Here is a 19847-nt window from a genome sequence, read left to right as displayed (position 1 = left end):
GGGGGGGCACTTTATTCCGGGGTGGACTAGGCCTGGGAGGTGGCTTACAGGCAGCAGGGAGCAAGGACTCCAAGCCAGATGGTGGGGCTACCTGCTGTGTGACTTTGGGCGAACGACCTAACCTGTCTGTGCCCGTCCCTCTTCCCTGGGCTGGAGAGAGCAGTCCCGCCTCATGGGGTCATCGTGAGAATTAAAGCAAGAATAGCTGTCGAGCTTTTAGCGCAGTGCCTGAACCCCGAAGACCAAGAAGTGCCTCCTCCCAGGAGGGTCCGGGCCTGCCCGGGGGTGAAGGGGAGCTGTGACTGAGCTCCCGCCGCCCCTCCCACTCGCTGTCCCGACCATGAGCCGTGCGGGTCGGCGGGAGATGAGCACAAAGCCGTCTTACTGCCGTGGGACGTGGTGGCTTCAGAGACGAGGCTTGCCACCTGCCCCGGGACTGTGTCCTCGCTGAGAAGCCCCCCTTCTGGGGCACGTGTTTGTGCCTCAAGGAAACTCACCGGTGATTCCTCACATGTCACCTGTCATTTTAATTGAAAAATATCGCATCCTTGGGGCTGGCCTGGTGGCCTAGTGGTTAAGTTCCTACATTTGGCTTTGGTGGCCTGGGGTTTGTGGGTTTGGATCCCGGGCATGGACCTAGCACTGCTCATCCAGCCATGCTGTGGTGGCATCCCCCATACAAAACAGAGGAAGATGGGCACAGATATTAGCTCAGGGCCAATCTTCCTCAGGAAAAAAAAATATATATTTCGTGTCCTTGGTGACTTTGCTTTCTCATCATGTTCACTCCTATCACCCCATTTGGGATGCTGGTGTCTGATCACAGCCGTAGCATAGGACTTGTGTGCTGTGGAACGTTTTTACACACAGTACTTCAAACGTAAGGGAACAGGAGTTGGGGGGACGTGGGAAAGCCGTGGCCGTGCCCCAGGCTGAGTGGGCGGGAGGCCCTGGCGCGTCGTGCCCATGATGGCAGTGCTGTCCTGCTGCGCCCTGGTGTTGCACGAACAGGAGGACAGTGCTGAGGGCCGCGGATCAGCCCACAGCAGCCTGGTGGGCTCCATGGTGAAAACTGGCTTGATTTGGCCACAGAAGGGAGTTTTCTGGGCTCAGAAGCTCAGACCAGGTGTGACATTCTGAGGCCCATTGTGGACAAGGAACGCCCCACCGCCGGACGACAGAGCTGGAGGCTGAGCCGGCAGTTGCCCCGCGGTCAACGCCTTGTTCCGGGAAAGAGGAGAATTGTCGTTCCGAGAAGGGGGACACTGCAGCCACAGTGAGGGTCCCCGTCACAGAGCACGTGGTGGGGCCCAGCGGCTGGCTCGCTCGCCTCTCCCGGCAGCCCAAGAGGTGGGCGCTGTCTGGTTGCCCTGATGATTCCTGGCTGAGTCAGCAGTCCAGGCGCCACCTCAAGTGGCCAAGAGCCCTGCCCGTGTAGCCGGGGGCAGCTGCGGTGCAGGGCCAGTGTCCCCTCGACGCGTGGCACACACCCTCAGCAGGGCCTCTCCTCACGGATGGGTGGTGGGGAGCACGTCCCGGGTCCCTGCTCTGGGAGCGCTTGACTGGTACTGCAGGTCAGGGGTGATGTGCTCGGCAAGCGCAAGTGTGTCTGGGCCTCTTCTCTCCACTTTGGGACAAGAGATCCCAGGTGACTGAGTCTCAGCCCTGGGCCGGCTCCCCAGCCCGGACGCCCACCTGTGAGGTGGAGGGAGGTGGGGAGGACGGGGAGCCCTGCCCGTCAAGCTGGCCCGGCCCCAGTGCTTCCGAGGGCACAGACAGACCAGAGAAGCCGTGCGTGGCTGGCATCGTCAGGGAGCAGCCTGTGACCTATACCTCTCAAAAGGGAGCGTGCGGTTGGGCAGGGCGATCTCGGCAGAGCACCTGTGCATGGACAGCTCAGGCTGCTGCCCGAGACGCTGCCTCCTCCCGTCCAGGCCTCGGTCGGTGGCTGAGCCCGGTTCACAGGCTGAGGCTGGGATGGCAGGTTTGGACTCACCCCACCCTGGCGGCTGGGGCTACACTGACCCCAGGAAGGACCTGCTTTGGGCCACCTCAAAGAAAGTACATGCCCACCACGGACAGGGCCCTGGGCTCCCCGGCAGCCGGCCTGGGATGGAGCCGGGGCCAGGGCTCCCACCATCTCAGCTCCCTCACTGACCTGCGCAACTGGACCGGGTGGGTTGGCCTGCAGTCTGTGGGGAGCACTAAGTACTGGGGTGTCACGAGGAGCAGGACGGCTGTGAACCCCGGGTTCCTGGCACTGAAACTCAAGTGACACACAAACAGAAGGCCCTTCCTCCACGAGAACTGAGCCTGCCCAGAAGGCGGCTCTGCCTGCGGGGCCTGCACAGCGGTGAAGCAGAACCCTTGACCTCTCGCTGTGCGTCTCATGTGGGCTCTGGCGTCAACAGCAGAAAGGCTGTTTGCAACGAGAGCTGGTGTTTATCTGTGTGTTTGCTGCGAAGTCCCTTGCTGTTATGAAGCCGGATTACTGTGAACTGGTAGTCCGTCATCGAAAGAGCATGAGAGCACAGGGCCGACGGCCCACACCCACACACACGTGCATCTTGTGAGTCCCCTCACCATCATCACATCTGCGGGTCAGAAAGGATTTTGGTGGTTCCAGCTCTGGCTTTATCAGAGTCCTCTCAGAGGCCGCATAATTTGTGTATCTTCCGTGTGACTGTGATTTTCGTTTAAACCCAGAAGCGGCTCCCTTAGTTGTGTTCAGAGACTCGCACGTGAGCGAGTCACGTCAGTGCCGGCCTGCCTCTCATCCGCCCGTGCCGGGATTGGCGGGTGGCAGCAGCTGCTGGCGTCACACTATTGGCTCGCTGTGACAGTACCCAGTGGAAGCGGCCTCCTCGTTTCTGTGCTGTGACTCAGGCTCTGCATCAGGCTGAGCCAGGACGCAGGGTATCCTCGCACAGCGACCAAGTGTCATCTTTAAAACCAATGTTGCTGTTGCAAGGAGCCAGGCCTTGTCTCCTGTTTCTGACAGATGCTTGTGAGCCTTCGGACAACTCGGGAATTTTCTCCCAAAGTTGTGGCAGTGCCATCAGGAGTGATTTTATAACGTGAATGAGAAGCATGGCTAGGACTAACGTGACTTTTGGGTCATAAAATGTGTTTGGAGGGCTTAACCAGCTGGTCAACCAGGAAAGGAAAGTGACTCGGCTCTCACTGTGGAACATGAGTTGACTGAGTCCGGGAGGGATGGGTTCTGCCTGGATCTTTGCGTTGTGAGACAGTTGGTGTTTGTCTAGGAAATAAGCCACACACAGAAAAGATCTGTCTGTCTTTAGATGCGAGCGAGTTCTGGAAATTGCCCGGATGAGGCTCCTGGAGATGCTGCAGTCTGCTCAGACACTTCCTGGGCATGCATCTCGCCTTGCAGGCCGAAGTGGCATGAGGATTCCAGGAAGAATCGCTTCATTATAAGGTTCCTTAGACATTGCTGCTGCTGCCCCCACTAACTGCAGCTCTCTCTCCTCGTTTCAGCTTACAAGATGCTGGCATTGGGTTCATCCTGGTCATAGACCGAAGGCAGGACAAATGGACCTCGGTGAAGGCATCAGTCCTGCGAATAGCAGTAAGTGTCGGGCTGGGGTGAGTGACACTCCCGCCTACTCTTCTCCTGGCTGGGTGACAGCAGCGTTTCTCTCTGGTGACTCGCCTGCCTGGGTGGCAGTTTGGGTTCTGGCTGGTGCATGCTTCACAGTGGGGGGCAGAGCTGTGGTGAGCTGCCAGCTCGGAGCACCAGCCCGAGGTGGCCTGAGGTGGGGCCAGGGGACACCTGGGGTCCCACACCATCTTGGGCCCCTCGAGTTGCCAGGGCTTGTGTGTGCACGTGCATGTGTGCAAACGTGTGCATGCGTGTGTGTTCTCAAATGGGTTAACTCTTAGGGGCCTGTTAGGATTTGCAAACAGTTTCACTGGCTGGTTTATTTCTGACCACTGAGGGTGTGACGTGCTCAGGGTTTCACTGTGTGTTCTTTCTTAAACGGAGCAGAGTCCCGAGTAAGCATGGTGTTGAGTGTGTTGCACAGAATCTTCAGACTAGTCATTTGAGATTGTACTGAGTAGCTTTTTCTAAGTGGCTTCCTCCTTTCCAAATGGGCTACTGGTTCTTCAGTTTTGTGGCTCCGTCCGATGCCTGAGCCTGCTCTGGGGCCCCATTCCCATGTTCAGCGTCCCTCCGTGCTGAGGGTCTGTCTGTCCATCCGTGGAGCTGCCCTCCGTGGAGAAGAGCAGCTGGTCTGGTTTTTTTAGCCTGCAGTAATCAGTGAAGAGGGAAGCGTTAAGTCAGCAGAAAACCTTGAATTTTATTTTTGTCGGGAGCTTCCACCCTCCCCCCACCCCCTGAGCTCCAAGTCGAGCTTTCTCACCAAGCTGAGTTCCACCCACTCGCTCCCCGCAGCCCAAGGACCCACGTTTGACTGTCTGCAAGCTGGCAGCCCAGAGCGACTGCGGCCGGGGTCCCAGCTGTGACCACCTTGCTGCTCCCAAGGTTCCTTAAAACCTAACCCCAGTGGGGTAAGCCCCCCGACCTCCTGTTCTGGTCTTGGGTTCGAGCTCTTTGGTCCCTGGCCCCCGAGAGGCTGCTGTCCGGGGTCCTGGGAGGAGTGAAGGCTCGGCTCCTCCCCTGCGACGGCCTGGGCACTTCGTCCTACCCGCAGCTAAGGCCTCCAGATCCACTCTTAGCGCCCACACCATCTTGGTGCCCCTGTCCCTGGACTGCTGGTCTGCCTTTGTCTTTCTGATCAACCCTCTCCCTGCACCGCCCGCTCCCTGTCCCCACCCGGCAGACACTTCCTACCCCATCCACGATCTGAGACAAATCCCAGCACTTCGAAAGGTTTCAAAAGAAGTGGTGGTATTATTTAATCAGCTTTCCTTTGTTTTAAAATCCTCGGAAACTTACAAAGTATTTTTGATAGGCCATCACCGGTTAAGAACCAATATGTCCATTTCATCATTTTAATTTTTTTTTTTTTGAGGACGATTAGCCCTAAGCTATTTGCTGCCAATGCTCCTCTTTTTGCTGAGGAAGACTGGCCCTGAGCTAACATCTGTGCCCATCTTCCTCCACTTTATATGTGGGACGCCTGCCACAGCATGGCCCAATGAGCAGTGTATAGGATCGGAACTGGCAAAACCCAGGCCACCAAAGTGGAACATGCACACTTAACCACTGTGCCACTGGGCCAGCCCCCAATTTTTTTTTTTTTTGGTGAGGAAGATTGGCCCTGAGCTAACATCTGTGCCAACCTTCCTCTATTTTGTGTGTGGAATGCTACTACAGCATGGCCCAATGAGTGGTACATAGGTCTGTGCCCAGGATCCAGACCCACGAAACCCAGGCCACTGAAATGGAACACGAGAACTCAACCATTGTGCCCCCAGACTGGCCCCCAGATAAACTGTTTTTAAACTGAGGTGATCCTGTGAGATCTCCGACAAGACAGCAGCATAGCAGGGGCAAACCTGCCCGTGCTGTGGGAGTCCAGTTCTCGAGAGCCGAGTATAAACGTGGTTTCACTCAGCATCGAGTTTATCTCAGGTGAATTCTGAAGCCACCTGGCTCATCTTTCAAACTCTGTTTTGTGAAAATCATCACTGAACAGTTGGTGTCTGAGTTTTCATGTTTGCACTGATTCTTACACTCTCATGGTAGAGGTGTTTTTTCTCTCCTTTTTCCTATAAGTTTTGGGGTTCCCCAGTACTGGTTTGGAAATCCCAGAAGTTAGCATTTTTTGAGCAGAGTTGTCGCAGATTCTCTTTGAACTCCAGCTTTTTGCTATGAGGATTTACTGACCTATTAATGCCAATGATACTATTCGTATATTTGACCCATTTATTGAGATGCCGCACGTGCCTGGCTCAGTACGAGGCGCTGGGGGTGTGAGGAGGGAACGGGTGGGAGGCGCACAGCCAGGCGGGGCAGACGGTCGACAGAACACTGCCACAGGGTTACAGCCAGAGACACCGGCAGACGCACAGGGCGCCTGAGACCGTGCAGGTCGTGGGGAGGTCAGGGTGCTGAGAGCCAGGCCCTCTGGCTTTCTTGTGCTCCCGTCCGTCTCTGAGCCAGGATGCGGGGTCTGATGGCCACCATGGTTCTGCGGGGCACGGGAGGTGGGAGACTGAGCTGGACAGCTGTCCCCAGTGCAGGGGAGCTGGGCGGGGGCAGAGCCAGCCCATGGGTGCCGTCCCTGGGGCTGTGAGCCTGGAGCAGTGTCACTGGCCCGCACGTTCATCCTTGGGGCTTTGGGAAAACCCTACCTGGCGCCAGCCAGACCAGAGCCCTGGGAAGGAGTCCGCACAGGCCCTGGCCCCCAGCATAGACGAGTCCACCAGAGCGCCTGGCCAGTTTGCTGCAGGGGCTCGAAATCGAGTGTGCGGGCTGGGGCTCTGCTGGTCTCCCAGTGCACTCGCGCTGACGTGACAAGGCACTGTGACCGGGGCTATTTTCAGCCACCACGTTTGCTGTCTCGTGAGTGGAGCTTTCCCAAACTTGGGGTTCTTTTTCTTCTTTGGATGACTTCAGCTGGGCTTGGAATAGAAAAGTAAGACACTGGGGGAGCCAAAGTCCAGAGTTGCTAAAATCAGACCCACTGTGCCTCCTCGAGAACAGGGCCTGCACCAGCTCTGAGGGGGCGATGGGGCAATTCTCGCTCGCCTCTCAGTTCGCGGTTGCAGCTGGTGGCTGAAGGTAGAGACAATGGGACCTGAAGCTGACAATCCAGACGTCTCTCTTGGTCCAGCAGGTGGTTCCAAGTTTGGACTGTCCTCAGTGACGTGTGTTTTGTAAAACATCCAAGTATACTCTTCTAGGATTCCATCCCACCCTTGAACCCACTTGCACTGCACCGTGTGTGCAAGTGTGTGTGTGCCTGAGCATGTGTGTGCGTGAGTGAGCATGCGTGGGTGTGTGTGCATGGGTGTTCACACATGCATGTGTGTGCGTGCTTGAGCGTGTGTCAGCATTTGGGGAACTCGTAAGAATGAAGTGCCTGAGGGACCCAGGGCTTTTAGGTCATCCAATGTTTCACATGTAGCAAAATGATGCTGTGTTAAACAGGGAGCTTGAGTTCCTACTATGTGCCGCTTACTAGAGGTCTAAGCACAGGTGGAGGTGAAGAGGGGACAGTGTGAGTGCCAGGAGGGCTTCCTGGCAGAGGTGACACCTGATGAGAGTGGGAAGGGGAAGGAGGATTTGTCCTGGCAGAGAGGAGGTGATGACCATGCCCCTCGGCACTTGTCAGTGAAGGCGGGAGGCCGCCGGCACGGCTCCTCCAAGGGGCCTAAGGGTGCAGCAGTGGAGCACAGGGGTGGACCCCAAGGGAGGGGTCACGTGCTGGCACTGCCCTCACCGAGGGCCGGGAGCTGGCGTGGATGACGCCCTGCCGTTGCTCCTCGGGAGGCCCAGCCTGACTGTCGGGGAGCTGGGCCCTCTCGGAACGAGTTTGCTTATTGGCTGGGCGGCCGCACAAACTGTGCTGGGTGCGCCTCAGTGGAGGGGTGGGGGCTGCACCGTGAACACGTGCCACATCCTCGGCAGTCAAGGGACGAGGTCACCTGGAGTGGGATCCGTCTCCAAGGCTGAGCTCCTTCCCCACACCACAGGTCCCAGCACACGCAGAATGTTCCAGAAGGAAGGGCAGGCAGTGCCGATTTGTAGCATAAGGAGTATTCGGTTTAGTGACTGCCCTTCACTCCAAGATTGTGCCCCTCCTGCTTATTTTCACTAGAATGTCTTTTCCCTGATGGCGATCGCAGTGGCCTCCACAGTGTTTACTGCGGGGTGGCCTCCACTGCCCGCTCCTCCGTGCCCCGTCCACACCTCCCGGGGCAGCCCTGCAGCCGAGGCCTCTGCTCACCGTCAGCAGGCTCTGCTTCAGGTTATCTCTGAACACTGAGACACAAACCTTCGAACTTGTGTTTATTACACAATCTGTGTCTGCATTCTGTCTACTGTCGGACAAGCGTAAGTGGTCAGGCTTCAGCTGCTCCGTTTCGTAGAGTAAGTGTGCAGGGTCAGACGGGGTGGACATTGAGCAGAACTTAAGAAAGTTGCCTGAACTTGGGGAGGCTTTTCAAAGAGGGCCCCCCAAAGCCGCAGGGTCCACAGGTCCTAACTGTCCACTGGCTTTAGCTGGGTGGAAACATGTGAGGGGCCTTTTCAGCTTGTGAGTCTCTAAGAATATAAATTCGGAAGCTGGTTGACTGCTCTTTTTCTGTCTCCAAACTACATTTGTATGGCCATCCCGTCATGTATGTGTTCCTAAGTCAGTCAAGGTCGGCCCCAGGGAATAACCAGTATTGCTTTCGTATTACCTAGAAACCTTCTAATCGTTCTATGATTACAGTACCCCCCCCATCCATGGCTTCACGTGCCACGGTCCATTACCCGTGGTCAGCTGCAGCCCAAAAATATTAAATAGAAAATTTCAGAAATAAAGGACTCGTGAGTTTTAAATCGCACGCCATTCTGAGTCGTGTTATGAAACCTCGTGCCGTCCTGCTCCATCCCTCGCTGGACATGAACCATCCCTGTGTCCAGCGTATCCTTGCTGTGTATGCTACCCGCCCGTGAGCCACTTAGCAGCCGTCTCAGTTATCGGATCGACTGTCGGGTACTGCAGTGCTTGTGTTCAGATCACCCCTATTTTACTTAATAACGGCCCCAAAGCACAAGAGTTGTGATTCTGGCAACTCGAATACGCCAAAGAGAGGCCGTAAAGTACTTCCCTTAAATGAAAAGGTGGAAGTTCTCTACTTAATAAGGAAAGAACAAAATCGTATAAATCATATTCTCAGGTTGCTAAGATCTACAGTAATGTTTGTTATAGTACATTGTTATAATTGTTCTATTTTATTATTATTTATTGTTAATCCCTTACTGTGCCTAATTTATCAGTTAAACTTTGTCATAGGCGTGTATGTAGAAGAAACAACATAGTATATGCAGGGCTCGGTGCTGTCTGTGGTCTCAGGCGTGCACTGGGGGTTGGAGTGTATTTCCCGTGGATAAGCGGGGCCGACTGTGCATGATTATTGAGTTACAAAAAGACGTTATTTTATAGCTTTCACACAAATCTCCCATCTAGTTACCTCTATTTTTAAAATGGAGGTTTTATTCTGGAATTTTCTTCAGCTTTTAGTACACACAGTTGACTCCAACCCAGAGAAGATGTAATTTGCTGTCGTGTGTCTGCAGAATACACATTCGTGTGTGTCCTTAAAGGCTTCCTGCTTGGCTGGAATCTTACGATTACCGTCTTTAATGTAAAGATTCAATAGTGTAAAGAAACAGAAAGACTAACGCAAAGCCGAGGACGAGGATGAGCTGTTTCCATGCTGACAGTCACCCCAGCCGTGGGCGCAGCAGGTGGTCGTCCCCCGGAGGGCGGGGTCCCGCTGCCAGGCCGTCCTCTTGCCGCCTGCGCTGACCGCATCTCAGCGAGGTCACCGAGGGACGAGCGGCACAGTTCTGTTGTCTAAGTTGAAACTCGTCCTGACGGGGCACGTCTGCCTGAGGTGTCGCTGAGGGCGATGAAACTGCACTGAAGTTTAGAAAAGCATGACGCCTCGTCACCTCCGGAGAGACTTCCGTAAGGACGTTTTCCTTAAATAGCGGCGGCCAGTCTCACAGATGGTGGTGACACAGTCCTCTCGTTGGTAGGTGACCCAGAACCTGCCCTCAGGCCTCCGTCTTTCAGCCGCATTTCTGAGTTGTTTTCTTTCCACTCAACGGAGGCAAACTGTGTAAGTGGGAGTGGGCATCACGCAGAGATCTCTGCTCGCTGGGTGCTCATTTCACAGTCCCTCCTGGGCATAACAGAGACATCTCTGCTCGCTGGGTGCTCATTTCACAGTCCCTCTTGGGCATAACAGAGATATCTCTGCTCACTGGGTGCTCATTTCACAGTCCCTCCTGTTATGGTGCTGAGCAGTCAAATCTCCCCGGTCGTGCTGTGTGCTGCCCATGGGACGCAGAGACGTCTGTGTCCGAGCGTAGACCGTGGTGGTGGGGCACAGAGCACAGGGCTGAATGAGGCCCATGAGAGCCCACCCACCTTGAGATAACCCTGCCCAGGCCCGGCTGTGGGTCCAGCGGGTGAAGGTGGGCGAGTATGGAGGCCACGGCTGGGCAGACAGCCCTCGGCTCACCTCCCCACTCACACAGCCGCAGACACCCAGCAGGCAGCTGAAGTGCTGCGACCAAGGACACGGGTCCCCGTCCTCCACGGCTCTGACAGTTGGAGGACCTTCGGGGAGGGCGCGTACCTCACGCCCAGGCCAGAGGCAGTGGTCACTGAGCCGGGCCGCCGCCCTCAAGGTTCCTGGAGGGCGACGGAGGTGCCTGGCAGGCGTCGAGGGCCCTCAGGTGGAAGCTTAGGGAGGGACCAGGCCAGAGACACAGCTTGGAGGCCACCAGTGAGTGGGTGGCAGTTTTAAACCTTGATGAGGCAGCCCAGGACGTCCACACACGTGGGTTCTGGTGCACGGGCGGGCGGAGGAGGGAAAGGAGCCGCTGGAGAAGGTCAGAACAGCGCGCGGGGCCCGGACGGCGACGTCACATGGTACAGAAAGGTGCCTCTCCAGTGGGGGGACATCCCACCAGTTCCGGGTGGCCAAGGGCTGGAGCCACAGCAGGATGGCCGTCGGGGCCTTGGGTTGTGTGGTTCTGTGGGGGGCGTGAGGCCCAAACCAGAAGTGAAGAAGCAGGATGGAAGCTGCATGTCTGACGGGAAGGCGCTGGCTGGGTGTTTGCTGGTGGGGACGAGATCCGAGGGAGGAAGGAGTTGAAGCTGTCCAGCATGGCCTGGTGGGCGCGAGCTCCAGCTCAGACGCAGGGCCGGCCCTGGGCAGGAGGGTGGGGTGGACAGGAAGATGACTGCAGATGGAGCCGTGCGTTAGGGCCGCGGGAACGGGGCGATGCAGTTCAGCCTGAAGACGCCCTTCGTGTTAGAGAGGAAGGAGAACGGGGCTGCTGGGGAGTCAAAAGCTGAGCGCTCGCTGCAGAGGATTGGAGTGGCCCACCCACAGTTGGGGGTTAGGGGGCATGGCCCTGGGGGCGTGGCGCCCATGGCTTTGCCCTGTCAGGTGCTGGGTGTGACGATGGGATTCCTTTGGGATCTGCCGCCGCCACGGCTCCCAGCGGCCCTCCCCAGTCTGAAGCGCCAGGCGGGTGTCTGAGTGAGGAAGCAGCGACGGGTGTGCGAGCCGCGTAGGGGACGGCCTGGGGTCAGGAGGCTGCGCAGGCTGTGGTCAGGGCTCTGGTTTGTGTCAGGCGCGGGGGAGTCTCTGGAAGGTTTTGTGCAGGAGGGTGTCATGGCACGGCTGGCGTCTTAAAGGGTCGTGGTGGCACTGCCCTGGAGAGCAGGCCCAGGGGCAGCGGTGCAGGAGAGCTGGGTGGGGAAGGAGTGCGGAGGTTCTGGATGAAATCTGGAGGGAGAGCAGGTGGAATTTGAGGTCAGCTGTGGGGTGTGAGAGACAGGGAGGGCCACGAGAGCCCCGTGTGGCCTGAGCGCCGTGGGTCGCTGGGCTGGGGCGAGGCACTGGGCTGCTGGTCGCCCCAATGGTGGCAAGCTCAGGCCTCGGCTGTGGGTTTGGTTCCCAGTGACCCTGTGCCATCTGGTCCCGGGGAGGTGGGCTAACCTGGGCCTCGTGGCCAAGGCTGGACCCAGAGCGGCCAACGCCAGCCACCTTGCTTTCTCTTTGTTTTTTTCTTACGAGAGGGACTTGCTCTCAAACTGAGGTGGGATCCAGCATCAGAGGCCCCTGGGGACTCGCTCGATGCAGATCCAGGCCTTGGGGCCAAGGGGGTGAGGCCGCGACCCCACTTTCAGTTCTGCGGACAAGCTGCAGGGACACGGTGCCACCGAGGGCCGTGGGGCCGTGAGCAGGGCTGTCGTGGCGCGTGCGCATCTCCTCGGATACTCCACTGAGTCAGACACTCACTGGGCGCCCAGGTCTGGGGTGACCGGCCCTCCGGGATTCTTGTGAGCTGGAGTGAGACCCGCTGGCAGAGAGCGCGGCTGCGTGGGAACGGCCTCCCGGGAGGGGAGGCGGCTGCTGCACTGAGCAGAGGGGAGGTCCCCTAAGGGAGTCGCTCACGAGAGGACCTCTCGCTGTTCAGCAAACTCTGCCCTCGCGCCCCGCGCTGGGATGGCAGCAGCACCACGGCAGGCGTGGCTCTGGCGCTTGGTTGATGTGCAGGGAGAGTGGCCGCGCTCTGGCCTTCCTTCCATTCCTCCCGGGAAGCAGGGTGGCCTGACGGGCAGCCCCTGCTTCGTGCTTTTGGTCGAGGCCTTGCCACCAGGGCCTCACGTGGACTGAAAAGTTCATTTCCGTTCCCGAGCGAGGTCCCAGCCAGTTATTTTCTGGTCCCAGAGGTTTGTGAGAACCTGGGGACTTGTGTGACCCAGCATTCCCATAGTCACTGCTGTGATGCAGTCGGCTCCCTCCTGCCAGCGGAGCCACGCTGCCCTCCACAGCTGCTGTCCCCACGAGGGATGGGGCTCCCCACCCGTGCCCCCCGGGCCTGCTTCTGCTGGGCCTTCTGAGGCCAGCTTGGCTATTCAAGGGTGGCCCAGGGACGACCTTCAGCCAAGGTACCTGGGCGACTCCTTGCTGCCGTGTCCGCCTCAGGCTGTGGGCTGGGTCCCCTCTTTTCTGTGTCTCAGGTGCACTTAGCCTGGTTACCCGCAAACCAACTCAGTTGCTTCCAAATTTCGTTTTTTAGTGACAGGGTCTCCCTGCATTTCAGCCTCTGGAAATTGTCTGGCATCTGGAGTAGACCTGTGGGGCCGCGTTTCTGAGCGCATGGTGCAAGCATGGTGCTAACCGCTGCCTGTTGTTAGGTCACTAACCCTCAAAAGTTTGTGGTCAGGAAGGCACTGTGTTATCCTGGTCTTACAGACAGGGAAACTGAGGCACGGAGAGGTTAGGTAACTTGCCAGAGGTTACGCACCTTGTAAGCAGAGCTGGTAACCGAGTATATTGACGTACGTGTGTCTCAGGGTGGGCGCGTGCTGGGGGAAGCCTGTCTTTATCTTCGTCTTAGGCGATTACAGGAACGCGTCTTATGGCTTTGTTTTTATCTGATAAGTATCTTGGCTCCTGGGGCTGTCGTAACAACGTTCCACAGACGGGGCAGCCACACGGCAGGAACCAACTCTCCCCCGGTCCTGGAGGCGGAAGTCCGAGATGGAGATGTCGCGGGTCGGCTCCTCCTGGAGGCTCTGAGGGAGCATCTCCCCCGGCTCCCGGTGTGGCTGGCGACCCTGGGCGTTCCCTGGCTTGTAGACGCATCACGCCGACCTGCCTCCATCTTCCCATGGCGTTCCCCTGTGCATGTCTGTTGCAAATGTCCCCTTTTTATAGGGACACCAGTCACACTGGGTTAGGGGCCACACCGATGACCTCGTCTTAACGTGACCACCTCTGCAAAGACCTCAAACACCATCGCGTTCTGAGGCCCTGGGGGTTTGGACTCTTCAGCCTAAGAACTTGCGGGACACAGTTCAGTGACGAGTGTGACAAGCTTTCCACTTTTAAGTTTATAAACAGCTGACAGGGTTGTACCAAGCACTGTGATGTTTTTCCTTTTCTTTTAAGAAGCGGTGAGGATGCCCTCACAGCCCCATGTCTGTGGCCATTTCTGTCTTAGTGTGATGGTGGCGTGCTGAGAACACCTGGACCAGTGAGCTGGCCCCCCGCTCTCTGCAGCGTGCCGTCCACTGCAGGTGTGGAGCCCAGGCTCGGCCTCCGAGCTGCCACAGCGATGCCACCGCCCTCTGTTCTCTCACAGGCGTCCTTCCCAGCAAACCTCCAGCGCGTCCTTGTCCTGCGCCCAACGGGATTTTTCCAGAGGACCCTCTCTGACCTCGCTTTCAGATTCAACAGAGATGACTTTAAGATGAAGGTACCGGTGAGTATGCCTTGCTTTCGCTCCGTAGGCAGCACTGAACTGAATTGCGTTCCTGGCCCGTCTACAACAATCGAAATTCTCAAGGTGGCAGCCTCAGTGGGTGGGCGTGAACACGGCCCCAGACGAGTCAGTGGGACATTGTGTTTCCTCTTACGCGGCAGGAGCCGTGTGAGCCTCACCCCCCCACCCCACCCACACTGACATTCACACTGCACAGCGCAGCCTTGCCCAGATGGCCCACCATAAAAGTGCAGGTGTTTCGTCAGACCCACAAGCCCAGAATGTTCTTACAGTGAGTCAGGCTGAATAATAAGAGAGCCCAACGGGCTGAGAGCCATGCCAGCCTCCTAGTGAGGAACGCCGGCTCTGCCAGGGCCTGGGGGCGAGGGGGTCCAAGAAGTGGGGGCACGTGCCCTCCGGCCTGCCTCAGGAACCCTGAGCTGCAGGCCAGGTTGGGTGGGCCTCAGCAGGCAGGGCCGTAGGCAGGGTGGACTCGGCAGGCAGTGCGCCCCGTGACTCATTTGCTCCCCAGGAATTCTTTTGTTCTCCTTTGCAAGGAAGCCCCATAGGGCTGGCTGCAGGTGCCTCGTTGCCTGTGCAGCAGTACCAGCCAGATTGCTCTTGGAAACACAAGAACCCCGGCGGGGTCGCGCTACCTCTTCCTCCATACACAGGACGGCGGGCGCTCTGCCAGTCCACGGGCCGGTGTGAGGAGCCACTGAGCCTCTGGGGACAAGTCCCGCTGGGCAGCCCTAAACCACAGGCTTCGGGGTCTTGGGGAAAACCATGCCCACCGCCTTTGTGCATCAAAGAAGCCTGAGTTCCAGCTGTTGGTTTCTCCGAGATGATTAGTGATCAAACCCTGGAGACCAGGCGCCCTCGTCAGGCTGGAGGTTCGTGTTGGCGACACTGACATGGCCAGATGCGTGTGTGAGGCCTCTGCCCCCCCGGCCCCCGAGCTCTCAGGACAGCCACCTCCCCGTCAGTCACGTGTCACGGCCCCTGTGAGAGTGACCTCGGGGTGCCCAGTCTCTTCCGTGAATTTGGCAAGTAAACCTCGTTAGCAACAGCTCTGTCCACGTAGCTGTCCCGGGAAACGAGGCTCAGGTCTCCGTCGTGAGTGCTGGGTCTGCCTGCAGACACCACTCTCGGGCACAGTTAGTGAGTTCTCAAAAGCAGGTTTCCCAGAAACCACGGCGGCGTCTTCAATTCCATTTTGGATCACTCTTTAGAGGTTCAGAAAGTGTCACGGAAGAGCGCTGCTGTTAAAATGTATTCATGTCCACGTTCGGCACTGTGTGCCGACCTCAGCACTAGACAGAACCGCCGGGAGAACCCCACCCTCAGCGGACGCCGTGTTTAATGATACACGACATGGTATCGAGTGACGCTTGGGCTAAACCTCTTGAGACCTGTCTTGTAGCATCCGTCTGAGGCTTACAAAGCACGGGCTATATTTTTATCCAAAACTCACAGACAGAATAACCTCAGAGAGGGTGAGAGAAGTACAGAAAAATAAAAACGCGTCCCACGAGGAAGAGCTCACTGGTCACGGCCGCCATGCATCTACCTGTGACGGCAGCCGTGCCCTGGAGGCGCTGTGCTGACCCCGACCAGCGCTGGCAGCAACCTCGCGGTGTTTCAGCAGGAAGAGGGGCAAAGTCATCTTCTTGGAGTCAGAGCACCGTTTGGCGGCCAGGCCGAGGTCCCCTGGCCCAGGAGCGTTCACCCATCAGACGCCCCATCTCGGCTGTGTGTCCAGCTGTCTGCCCAGGTTTTTCATGCCTTGATGATTGTCACCTGGTGAGAGTAACCATCTTATACCCATTTCATGAACAGGAAGGCCGAGGCCCAGAGAGAATAGCAACTCGCGTAAAGTCAACCAGCCCATAAGTAGTGGAGCTAGGATTTAACTAGATGCTTCTGCCCACGCTGCCACCCTTAACATCCGCAGGAGCTGGTTTCCTCCTCGTGCGCCAGGCGGTCTGTTTATGGGGCGGTTTTCTTGCTCCTCTAGGTCACAATGCTGAGCTCAGTACCAGAATTGCACGATTACATTGACAAGTCCCAGCTGACGGAGGACCTGGGCGGGACCCTGGATTACTGCCACACCAAGTGGTTGTGTCACCGCACAGTGAGTCCTGTTGGCACTCCCGGGTGCTGGCTGGGGGCCGTGCTTCTCAATAATGCCTAGTTAATCCAACAGAATTGCTTTTGCGTTACGATGCTGCCTTTCCCAGAGACGTGTTCCCATTAGCCGAAGTTTTCTCCCCAAGAATGAGGAGATGGTCTCAGTGGGCCTCAGTCATTTAAAGAAATAACATGAGTAATAAATTCGGGAGTGGCTTTCTCTGGGCTCAGAGACAGAAAGAACAAGAGAAAGAAAACCCTGTGTTGTGGTTGTGGCACTCACACTTCTGCTAACGGAGAGAGAGAGCCCTCGAACGTAGCATGACTCTGGGTGGTGACGGCGTGTGTAAGGGGTGCCTGGTATGTTTCTGAGGAAGCCGTGAGGCTAAGGAACACGCGGGAAGGTACTTACGCAAAGCAGACTTGCAGTGGCCCCGTCCCATCTCTGAGACGCCCTCCGGGTCTGCGGGGGACGTCTGCTCTACGGGCAGAGGAGGGAGCGGTGCCTACAAAGCTCAGTGACGCTGTTTCTCCTCTTCCCGAGGCGATTGAGAGTTTTGCTGTCATGGTGAAGCAGACGGCTCAGATGCTGCAGTCCTTCGGGACGGAGCTGGCCGAGACGGAACTGCCCAACGACGTCCCATCCACAAGCTCTGTGCTCATCGCACACACGGAGAAGAAGCACAAAGCAAAGGTACGTGCGGCTTCCGCGGGGTCCTCCACCCGCGAGCAAGATGGTGGAGGAGAGCAGCCGGTGTCGGCCTCAGGTGAGACAGGGTCGGGGGGTTTTAAAGATGCTGTGGTGCTGACGAGCGGGGGACCCTCTGGAGGGGCATGAAACAGGGCTCCCCGTGAGCGGCGTGAACCAACGCTGTGAAGTGCAGGAGGCGGCCCCATGGTCGATGCTCACGGATCCGAGTGAAGCAAGGCCTCAGGCATCACGAGCTCCTGAGCTGTGCATGCTATAGGGCCTGCCTTCCAGCTGTTTCTGCTGCTTGTTAGTTGGACCAAGCAGAGAACCCTGGTGTCCAGTGACAGAAGGTAGAGAAGCGCTGGACTGGCTGGAGAGGTTCAGGTTCTTCTGTGTTGAAACTGTTTACCATCGCTTCCTGGATAAATATGTTCCGAGGGAGACGAGCTCTCTGAGTCCATTGCCCCGTCCTGCCCCGCACCCGACCTGCACGCTGTGGCTTTGAATCAGCAGTGGCCATGACCCCCAGCTGGTCCTCGGGGCTGCCCCCACCCAGAGAACCCCTCACTCCCTTTGTCTGGTTTCCCGTATCTGTCTTACCTTGTCCCACTGCCCCTGAGCAACCCGTCACCTATCTGTGCCCTGGTCGCAGCAGGAGGAGCCCCCGACAGCGGCCCTCCCTCCCAGTTCCAAGCGAAACGCAGGAGCGAGCCATCAGCACGGAGGGTCCAGGAGGACCTCACTGGGCTGGTCACATGTCCACCTTGCTCGTCTTCGCCTCCCACTGCCCATGCAGGGGAGCGCCGCGGAGCCCACTGCACTCTCTGACCTGGACTGAGTCCCAGTGTGACGTGCTGTGCTCTGCCCGCAGGAGAACATGAGGCTGGCGCTGGACGAGGGGCGGAGCATCCTGGAGAGCATCAGGGAGCCTCTGGCCAGGAGCACGGAGCAGAGCCCGAACCAGGACCAGTTGGACAATCAGACCACCGTGCAGAGGTGAGGCTGTGCGCCCGAACACACGTCGCCTCTCTGAGCCTCAGCTTCTCGCCCTAACAGGAAGCAGGGGGGCCTCAGGGTCCTTGTTGCTGAAATACTTTTCTTCCAAATCCAAAGAAAGCAGTTTTCTGGGGAGCAAGGTTTCTGGGAGCAACGCTCTTCTTCACAAGACAGAGGAGACGTTTGAGGGAGAGCAGTGGGGTGGGGGGTCCGCCCAGGCCTGCGCTCCATCACCCTCCTGTCCTGTCCCGCCCCAGGTCGCGGCCCATGGCTTAGAAGCGTATCTTTCTCTCTGTAAAGGGAATGTCCGCCCTTTTCTCCCGTGGTTTCCGGCTGTGAAACAGGACACAGGGTGACGTGCCCACAGGGTTAACTACTGTCGGCTAACATCCTGTGGCCTCGGAGTGTCCGCGGACCCCACACACTCCTCCCATTTCGTGCTCTCGGCCCCGCAGGCCATCCCCTCATGTGAGGACAGGTGGGGGCCAGGTGTGGAGCGACAGGACGGCCTCCCGGCAGTCCCCAGCCATCACAGGCCAACCCAGGCCTGCACCCAGGCTGATACTTGCTGTGGCCCCCAGCGCAGCCGCGGTTCACACATGGAGCAGGCGTTCTGCGCTGGGGTGTCAGGGGAGGCCCCGGGGGCACTCAGGTCCCTCGTAGATGTGACGTCACCAGCGGAGGAGGGTGGTCCCCCCTACAAGGCTCCGGTTTCTCATCTTGCAGGGGAGCACGCCCTCCCGCCCACAGAGTGGGTGCAGGAGCAGACAGGGTCACACGTCAGCACCTAGCACAGCGTCTGGCGCATAGGGGTTCTCAGACTGGGGACAGTGACAGCGAGAGGTGGCAGCAGCTCTTCACCCACTCGCACATGGTGACAGCTTACCCCTTCCCTCACCCCTGAAGCAGAGTTATAGATAATAAGCCCAAACCATTACGATCTGGACCTTTCAGAAATTAATAAGCGCAGCTCACCAGCCGCCAAGCGGCCTCTTCAGGGAGGCGGTGTCACCGTGTCCCAGCGCAGTGAGGCCTGTGGGGCAGGGACCCTCTGCTTTCTGACGTGCCTCTCCCTCCCGCGGGATGGGCCCTGCAAACCCTGCGGCTCGGTGCCCGGGACAAGGGGAGGGAGGGTCTCGGCAAGGCTGTGTGGAGGCCGAGCCCCCCGCCCCCCTTTGCGTTGGAGGGCCGTTCCTCAGCACCCCACGTGCCGCCCCCACACAGCACACACCCTCTTTCCTAGGCTCCTGGCCCAGCTGAATGAAACCGAGGCCGCCTTTGATGAGTTTTGGGCAAAGCATCAGCAAAAACTCGAACAGTGTCTGCAGCTCCGGCATTTTGAGCAGGATTTCCGAGAGGTGAGTGGCTCAGAGCGCATAGATGGCCACCTGTCACCTGCCACATCAGGTTTGACTAAGCCTTGAAACATGCGATTTGATGGGTGGATCATCGTCTACAAAAGGTTCTGTGAAGTCTGCCTGTTGATGGGTTCTGCCTCCTGCACCATCTGTCAGTCACTCAGGGAGCCTTCATTCCCTCTTTAGAGGTGTTTGTATGTCCTTTCTCCAGCGTGTGTTTATCATGTGCCTGCTGTGTGCCTGGCGTATAGAAAAATGAAAGACACAGGCTCCCTCGGATTCAGGGTGACAGGGCTGTGGAATCGATGCCCCACCATTGTGTTAAATCGTTAGGCCACCCATCAGAAGCCGGCTAATGTTTTATTTACACAGAACACACGTACTGAGACTTCCCTATGGTCCAGCCCTGGCGCTAGGCACGCAGACCCACAGAGCAAGTGTTTCCTGTCCTCAGGAAAGCTCTGGTCAGGATGCAGGACTCGTAAACATACAAGAGTAAGTGGCCGCATGGAGTCAGTGACGGAGCTGTTGGGAGGCAGCGTGCAGGTGCCGAGCGTGCAGGTGCCGGGCGAGCAGGACCCACGACCAGCTCTGTGGGGCGCATCCTCCAGTTCTAGTCCTTTGCAGAGGGTCCCGGAAGGTCAGCTTTTGGAAAACGTGAGATTTAGTTGAGCAGCATTCACTGAGCACTGTTAAGGTCAGGACACCTGCCTGAGCTCTGGGGAGTGAG

General features: G+C 57.7%; 1 protein-coding gene across 18 annotated transcripts in view; it reads left to right on the top strand.

Annotated features, from left to right (window-relative positions):
* MCF2L (MCF.2 cell line derived transforming sequence like) overlaps nucleotides 1-19847 on the top strand; it is a 174244-nt gene that overhangs the window by 130026 nt on the left and 24371 nt on the right. For all 18 annotated transcript variants that reach the window (XM_046664016.1, XM_046664013.1, XM_046664008.1 and 15 more), the window contains 6 exons: nucleotides 3502-3592; nucleotides 13823-13942; nucleotides 15960-16076; nucleotides 16617-16766; nucleotides 17635-17759; nucleotides 19003-19117. In XM_046664016.1, the coding sequence (XP_046519972.1) occupies nucleotides 3502-3592; nucleotides 13823-13942; nucleotides 15960-16076; nucleotides 16617-16766; nucleotides 17635-17759; nucleotides 19003-19117 (718 nt within the window). The remainder of the gene's footprint in view (nucleotides 1-3501; nucleotides 3593-13822; nucleotides 13943-15959; nucleotides 16077-16616; nucleotides 16767-17634; nucleotides 17760-19002; nucleotides 19118-19847) is intronic.

The sequence above is a fragment of the Equus quagga genome, chromosome 6 (genome assembly GCF_021613505.1).
Source record: "Equus quagga isolate Etosha38 chromosome 6, UCLA_HA_Equagga_1.0, whole genome shotgun sequence".
NCBI classification, from domain to species: Eukaryota; Metazoa; Chordata; class Mammalia; order Perissodactyla; family Equidae; genus Equus; species Equus quagga.
This window is presented reverse-complemented; position numbering and strand designations above follow the sequence as displayed.